The sequence below is a fragment of the Morus notabilis genome, unplaced genomic scaffold, assembly GCF_000414095.1.
Source record: "Morus notabilis unplaced genomic scaffold, ASM41409v2 Scaffold1102, whole genome shotgun sequence".
NCBI classification, from domain to species: Eukaryota; Viridiplantae; Streptophyta; class Magnoliopsida; order Rosales; family Moraceae; genus Morus; species Morus notabilis.
In genome coordinates this window covers 23,725-32,239 of record NW_010363957.1, presented here as the reverse complement: position 1 = coordinate 32,239, position 8,515 = coordinate 23,725, and the positions used below count along the sequence as shown (strand labels likewise).

The following is an 8,515-nucleotide window of genomic DNA, read 5'->3' as shown; positions in this document are numbered from 1 at the left end:
TACGGCCTTACACCAATAATGAAATGTAAAAAGTAAAAAGTAAAATAAAATAAGAAAGTAAAAAGTAATTAAGAGAGCTTTAGAAACCCATTACACTTGTTTTTTTTTTCCTCTTCTTTTTAACTTGAGAATCAAGTTTCATATTAGCTGTGATGACAAGTGAGTAAAAAAAAAAAAAGAAAACAAAGGGGTAGAAAAGGAAAATAAAAGATTAACGAAGAGGTGCCTGCTTTAAGGGACTTAGTTTATAGAAAATATATATTACTATTTTTTTTTTTCGAAAAATTCAAATTCCAACTTTCCTGCTAGAAATCTTTCCAACTCTTCTTTTGGTGCATTGAGGCTTGCGTACTACATACAGGATTAACCAAAAGCTATTTAGATCAAGTATTGTACGAATTTGCCACCACAATACGACTCAAATTTCTGAATCATCTCTTATGCATAAAAGGCAAACAAAGGGACAATAGCCAAATTTTGTCTCACATTTCAATGCAGTTTAAGTACTATTCCATAGCCATAATAAAGAAATACACAACATTTTTTGTCACCAACAAAAGAAACAACTAACGACAAAGAAGACACACAAATTTTAAAAACATGAACAACAACAACAACAAACGACCAAACTTAGGGTTCAAACTCCAACTTTAGTCCCTGGTCTTGTAAGCAGTGGGAGTGTCATCATCCCCTTCCTCGCTGTTTTGGGCCATTCCAAACGTGCTTTTCACAGCATCAGCAGTTCTTTGGGCCATATGCTTTACTTGCTCCCCTGTCTGCTGAATAATCCCACTGGTCTTCTCCTTCCCCTCATGGGCCTTTTCCCCGGTCTTATCGGCCGCCTCCGAAGTCTTCTCCCTCGCTGCTTGGGCCCCGCTCTTGGTTTTCTCCTTGGTCGCCTGGGCAGTCTCGTAGCTCTTGTCCTTCGCCGCTTGGGACGTCTCCGAGGTCTTATCCTTCGCTGCACGGGCGGTATCCTCTGTCTTGTCCTTCACCACACGGGCCTTCTCCCCCATTGAGCCCATCATTTGGTTGCTCTTCTCCTTTGGAAGAAAAAAAAAAAGAAAAAATTCTTAATTGTAATGTTGAAATACTAACAAAATTGAATAGAAACTATTAATATAGTTAGATTATTTCTAATATAAATGTTAATTGTCGATTGTATATTTAATATAAAAAAATATAATATGATATTTTTTATTTTGTTCTAATGAATATTAAATTTAATTTCTCGTAATTATTAAATTTCAAGTTGTAAAATAAATTTTTATTTTTAAAATAATTAAAAAATGTAAAAGTTAAAATAATTACATAAAAAAGTAAATATTTTATTTTATTTCCAAAAAATAGGAATTAAATGTTAAATTTTTTATATGTTATAAGTAATGAAAATTTATTACAAAATATAACATAAAAAATTTAACACGAAACTTAAAAAAAAAATTAACACGATAAATAATATATTAAAGTGTTTTTCACTCAAATGTTAGACATTAATTATAGCGTAATATGTTGCCTTGGAGATTCTCTTAGGGTACAATTTTATAGGGTACAATTTTATAGTATAAAAAGTGAAAATCATTATAATAATTACTGTAATTTTATTATATTACTAAAATATACCAAAAGAGTTGTTATATTACAATACTGACCTCAGCTTGGCCCTTGGCTTCACCAGCTTTGTAACTCTGATCATGGGATGCCATTTTTGCTTTTCTTCTCTGTCTAGAAATGTGATGAGTGAGAACTTATAACTTATAAAAGTACTTGAAAACTGATGTTTTACTGTTTTCTGTAGCAGTGCGGTGATTCCAAGTTTGGGTGCTTATTACCATTTTATTGTATTTGCATGTGAAGATGGAAAACGACACGTGTCCTCCTGTACGACACGTGTGTGGTACGTGCCTTTCCCTGGTGAAGATGGCCGGTAGCTCCATTCGGTTCCGGAGGATAGACTAATGACTCAGCCTATGTGATACCGCCACGTGGTGTCGTGCAAATAATCCGTGTGTCCACACAGGAAGCATATCAGCCACAGTAATTACAGCGTGCAACCAACACACATAACGTTCCCCCCTCCTGTACGACACGTGTGTGGTACGTGCCTTTCCCTGGTGAAGATGGCCGGTAGCTCCATTCGGTTCCGGAGGATAGACTAATGACTCAGCCTATGTGATACCGCCACGTGGTGTCGTGCAAATAATCCGTGTGTCCACACAGGAAGCATATCAGCCACAGTAATTACAGCGTGCAACCAACACACATAACGTTCCCCCATAACGCTGATACAAAATAAATAAATAAGAATAAATAAATCCCCACAACAAATTACCAAAAAAAAAAAACCCCCACAAAACAAGATCGGAGAGGTGAAAAACCCCTCAACACTATCACTTGAGAGAGGGTGGAGGTTGAACTAGACGAAATTAGTGGCTTTGAGACACTCATAAACAATGAGATTCAAATCACATTTTTAATTTCAGTATTTAGAATAATATTTGAATTTTAAATTTAAATTTTAAATTTTTTTAAACTAACTTTTTCTTTCTTTCTTTTTTTTTGAAAGGATTTGATTAATTTTTTCTAGTTTTGATATCTAGGTCTATATTAAATAACGTGTTATGATGTTATTGGTTAAATACTAATTGAGACATTAAAAAATTAAATAAGTGATTTGAGTTCGTAAATAAAGAGATTCCTTTTTAGAGCACTATTATTTTTTTATTTATTTGTTACAATCACATAAACAATTATTGAGTGTAATTGTTGGAACTAAACTTATTAATGCCTTATTGAGTATAATTGTTGGAACTAAACTTATTAATGCCTCATGATAGAATATTATTTGTAATTAGATAAGATTAATTAATACAATACAAAATTAGAATCATTATCATTTTATCATACGCTTTATTTTAAGTGTTAAATAAAAAATAACACATGTTAATAAATTGTTCAACCTTTTCTATTCACGGAAGATTGAGACAAAATTTAGTTACAGGAATTAATTGGGAAGAAAGGTGTTTGCATCCTTTACAGTGCGTATATATATATATATATATATATATATATATATATATATCTTTATATATATATATATATTACTCTATTTCTGATGGAAATCCTTTTACAAGATTTTTATATTACAAGTTACAACCAAATCTCACGTCTCTCATTATTTTGCCCTTATCGAAGAGTACGAGTTCGTTGACGTATATGATTAGGAAATCATCAAATGCACCGACAAGTGTTACTAATAAAAGCCTAAAACTGACACCTGTACGTGTTAAAGGGCACGTTCCATGAATAATTCTCATATTTGACCAAGGGGAACCCTTAATTATCCGGAGTCTGAGCCGCCGGGTTCTCTTAATCCTAGTCCAATGAAAAAATAAAAACAGTTTTGAATAGTTCTTCCCAAATTTTGTTCATCAAAGGGATTAACATTAAATGCCACGTTCTAGTAAATGCATGCATAGCGGAAACCATGTGGCTGAAATCAACACTGCAAATGAAGATTACCCACTATATATATCTCGCTCGAGCTATAGCTTTTCATCAGTTTGTAATCTTTTCTGACAATTTGTAGAGGAAATCAGAAGTGAAAAATATGGCAAGCCAAGGACATGAGGATATCGCAAACAAGGCAGGCGAACTGAAGGGTCAAGCTCAGGTGCACACCAAATAACACGCGCAAAATATGCATACATACATACATACGTACATATATATATATATATAGACATACATGTATATCATGTATAAACATATATAGGTGCTTCAATATAGTTCTTATATGTATATGAATATAGTGATTTCTTATTGGTTTTCATCTGTTATTATATAGGTGAAGAAGGATGAGCTTGTGAACAAGGCATCAGATGCGTCTCAAACTGCAACAGACAAGGCGTCTAGTATCACTGGATCCGCCAAAGAGTCTGCTTCTGAAACCACCGGGCAAGCTTCCAGCTTTATTCAACAGGCAATCTATCTTTCCTTCTATCTTTTAAATTTATTTTTTTTTTCAAGGAAATATAATTGGATTAATTGATAAGAAAATTAATGAAAAACAAAATGATTAACCTGCATCACTATAGACACTGTGACGAAGTCAAGGAATTTTTATTAGTACTGGCGACTAATTAATAATAAAGACAAAAATTTAACAGGGGTTATAAGATTAAATTTCTGCACTTTATTGGGGGCGATAAATATCATACCAACATATATTTACGAATACATTTCTAAAAAAGAAAAAAAAAAGTTGAGTGTAAGCTTGATCTCCAGCTTAACCTTAATTAGCTCCGTCCATGTGTAGACAGATCATTGTAATTTAGTAAAACAAGCTAATTTTTTTTATGTGGACCCCTTAATCACATTTCCTTAATTTGTTTAATTAACTTTTGTATGTTTTTGGGTCGATCTATATTTTTCAGACTGGGGAGCAAGTGAAAAGCATGGCTCAAGGAGCAGCTGAGGCAGTGAAGAACACACTGGGAATTAATAAGGATTAACCAACCCATGCCAGTAGAAGAATAATGTTGTTAAAGAAATTTGTTTTTTTTATCTTTGGTTTTAGCCAAAGCTAGTTCTGTGACATGCGTTTTGGTCATGGGCATAATTTGCTATCTCCTAGGCTCCTAGTAGACGCAATTTTTATTTTCTTTTAATCCAGCTTGTTTCGTGATCAGTTGTAACAATCTTGTGATTCCTTTTCAATAATTCCCATGAGAATAAAATTTTTATTTATGCATTAAGAAGTGATTTGACTATATTATTATCGTCTTAATCAATTAATTTTGTTAATGGTGCTTGCCTTTTCTATTCAACTAATGTGCATGTCCACAATCACGCTTGGTTAATGAAAGTCTGGTTCCAAAAAAAATAAAAAAATAAAAAAATAAAAAAACTTATCTGGATCATATTTGATCTATAGCCTCTATTGTTGGAAAATGTCATGTGTGGGACTCTCAAATTTACAAAATTGAATATTGGTTTTATTATATATTTCCTCGAGCAAATGAACACTAGTTCTTGTGAGATGGATTTCTAATAAAGAACAAACAAAGGAAGAATAAAGAACCAGAAAACTTGAGATAAAGAATTCATGTGTACTGATCATATCGTAAATGACACAGCCTAATATCATTACCAAATCAAATGAGACTGTCCCTTCAAACGCAGCGAAAAACTGCAACTCTTGGAAGGTTAGAAAAAAAAAAAAAAAAAAAAAAAAAAAAAAAAAAAAAAAAAAAAACAGCGACACCCTTATCTGAGTTGAACCTTGCACTACACCATTAAAAGTAAGTGAGAGCTTGATGTTGTCATGCAATCAAAACAATATGAATTTATCGATGCATGTTTGTCTCAAGACTCAAGTTTATTTATGTGAGAGAAAATAATATAATAAAAAAATTATATTTAAATTTTTATGAGAAAAAATACTGTAACAATAAAATTTAAGTTGTGAAAAAAACATAGTATTGTTACCAAATATGTACCATTTTCTTCACCAAAGCATCAAGGAAGGGCCATATATTTTGAGCCCCATCAAACCGTCTTTAAGATCGGTGTTCGTACAAATCAAATGTAGCACTTCAAAGGCCACGAGCACATTATGTGTAATGAGCTTTTTCGGAACAAAGGTGCTTTGCTTTTGGAAAATGATGTCGGGTAGGACCTTTTTTCAATTTATTAGCCAATGCCTTCGAATTATTTTTTTTAAAGAATTATCATTGCATAGGCTAATACGGTGCAAATTTGACGCCTTTTTGGATCCTTGTTCTTAAGGAATAAGGACCGCATTCAGAGCTTCCACATACCTGCGATCGTTAAGGATTAATGAAAGGAAAACCAACACCAAATTGCTCCCAACTAGATCCCAGTTCTTTTTGGAAGAAAAAGCCAAAAAATCATCGGGTTTAAACACTTTATAGCATCTCTAATGTAATGTTATAATTAATGTGTTAATTATAGATTTAATATTTGAGTGAAAAAAATATTATCCAATACAATGCTATATGTTATACAAATGTATTATATGCTATACTTTATTATAAATTTCCTATCAAACATAGCATATGATAAATTTATTATTTAATTGTTATTAGTTGATATATTTACCTTTTTATAGTAAATTTTGTATTCTCAAATTATTTTAGAAATAAAAGTTCTTTTAATGATTATAAAAAAATAAAATTTAATATTTCAAAAACATCATACATTTCACGATAAATGAAAATAACATATCTTAATATATTTTTTGATCCTATATATAAAATTGATGTCAGCATTTTGATCGGAAATGCTCTTTATATTAAATGCTTTTTTCATCTCTTATTTCGGAATTGATGCATCCAGCCGATCATATCCGTGATAGAAAACACAAAACACAGAGGGGAAAAAAAGTAAATACATTATTTGAAATAAAATTAAATAGCTATATCTGATAATTATGAAAATTTGTAACTTGAAAGTAAAAGTTTTAGTTTTGAAATAATTTACAATGTTATAATAATCAAAGGAAGTCAATACATTAACAATAGTAATTAAACTTCAAAATTGATATAAGTGTGTTAAATTTATTTGGTACCAAAGTATCACCAAAAATAACATTATTTTGTATAATAATAATATTATTTAAATATTAAAATAATATATTAAGACCATGTGTATTGTATTGTTTAATAATAATACAATGTTTGGTGACATTGTATAATTTAATACGAGATTCAAAATTAATACAATACGAAATATAATATCTAATAAGAAAAAAACATATATATTATACTGTATTATGCAATTTAACTTCAAATACCATATTAAAAACATATAAAATATTTCACAAATATCAAGGCTCGGGGTTGGATTTTGTGACCGACGTTGGGGTCGAGTTCAGGACTGGAGTAATATTGGATTTATATTTTAAAAAAATTACATTTTGACCCTAATCTTTTCAAAAATTATATTTTGATACATAAAATTTTAAAATTATGTTTTGACCCCTGGATTTTAAAATTATATTTTCACCCTAAATCTTTTAAAATTTAATATTAATATTATTAATATTATTAATACAGATTTTCATTCACATTTTTAAAATTACTATATACCAAACGCCTCTTAAGAATAGTCCATCTAAAAATCTAACGTCGTCATCAAAAAAAAATTAAAGAACAATATACCAATTGCAAAAAGTTAAGGAGAGTATATTAATATTATTAATATTATTAATACAGATTTTCATTCACATTTTTAAAATTACTATATACCAAACGCCTCTTAAGAATAGTCCATCTAAAAATCTAACGTCGTCATCAAAAAAAAATTAAAGAACAATATACCAATTGCAAAAAGTTAAGGAGAGTCTCGTGCAAAAAAGTCTTTATTTTAATCGTAAAAAAAATAGTCATTATAATAGAAAGTGACGTGCTTCTATTAATAATAAAAATTGAGATTTATAGGTAGGAATGAAACAATACTTTACAGGTAGGTTTTTATTTTGAATAATTAGATATTTACATTAAGAGTGACAATTTGTGTCACGTATCATGTTCGTGTCGTATTTTTTTTAATTTACAGTCAATCCGAACACGACCTGTAACACGAAATTTTTTAAAAACCGCAACACGAACACGACACAACCACTTTACGAGTTGGCACGACACAATCCGAAAATGACCCGTGACACGAAATTGACCCATGAATCTGGAATTGACACGAAAATTGTATACTTTTATTTAGTTTTTTACATATTAGAAATAACTTAAAATTCATAACACACTAAATTACACTGACATCCATTGAAATTAAGCAAATAATAGTATAAGATTTTAAGTATAACTATCATAATATCACAAGTTCATAATAAAATTTAAAATATGAAATGAAAAATATATGTATTTTTTAGTTTTTTATGAGTTTCATGTCGTGTTCGGGTTAGGCGGGTCCAACCTGAAATTGACATGTGTTTTTCGTGTCAATTTTAGGTCGATCCAATTCTGACCCGAACATCTTTTTTTTCAACCCTAACCTGCAAAATTCATGTCATTTTCGAATCGTGTCGTCGTGTCGTGACCCATATTGTCGGTCCTAATTCACATATATGTCAAGTTATATCAGTTTTATAATTTTGATAAATGTTAAGAAATATGAACCAGAGCAAGATACCGTAACGCAATAAGTTGTCAACGAACATAAAATATTATACCCTATAGATTTGCTTTATATTAATTGTGTCTTGATATGGATTGGATATCCTTCTGCTACTTCACATTGTTTTTGTCGAACTAAATTATACAATTATACTAATTGATAAAAAAAAATTTACAATACAAAATAATATGTATTTGATATCCTGCCAAATAATTCTTCAGAGCTTTGAGAAATAGAAAAACAACTTAGCTCAAGGAGAAATAAAAATTAATAATAGAAATTTGAAAAAAGTCACTAATTAATAGTTTTATGTATGGATTTTCAACAAGCCCTTCCGCCTTTTGCCTTTTTTCCTTTCAAT

The 8,515-nt window shown here is 30.3% G+C and overlaps 2 protein-coding genes across 2 annotated transcripts; one reads left to right on the top strand and one right to left on the bottom strand.

Moving 5' to 3' along the window:
* Positions 1-394: 394 nt before the first annotated feature.
* On the bottom strand, positions 395-1,792 carry LOC21385484 (late embryogenesis abundant protein 2). Its single transcript, XM_010105443.2, has 2 exons — positions 1,653-1,792; positions 395-1,043 (listed from the first exon to the last, which is right to left on the bottom strand). The coding sequence occupies exons 1-2, from the start codon at positions 1,704-1,706 to the stop codon at positions 651-653; spliced, it is 447 nt and encodes a 148-aa protein (XP_010103745.1). The 5' UTR covers positions 1,707-1,792; the 3' UTR covers positions 395-650.
* A 1,656-nt stretch (positions 1,793-3,448) lies between these two features.
* Positions 3,449-4,760, top strand: LOC21385483 (late embryogenesis abundant protein 1). Its single transcript, XM_024170330.1, has 3 exons — positions 3,449-3,673; positions 3,848-3,982; positions 4,437-4,760. Exons 1-3 carry the CDS (start codon positions 3,611-3,613, stop codon positions 4,512-4,514), a joined length of 276 nt encoding a protein of 91 aa, XP_024026098.1. The 5' UTR covers positions 3,449-3,610; the 3' UTR covers positions 4,515-4,760.
* The last annotated feature ends 3,755 nt before the right edge of the window (positions 4,761-8,515 follow it).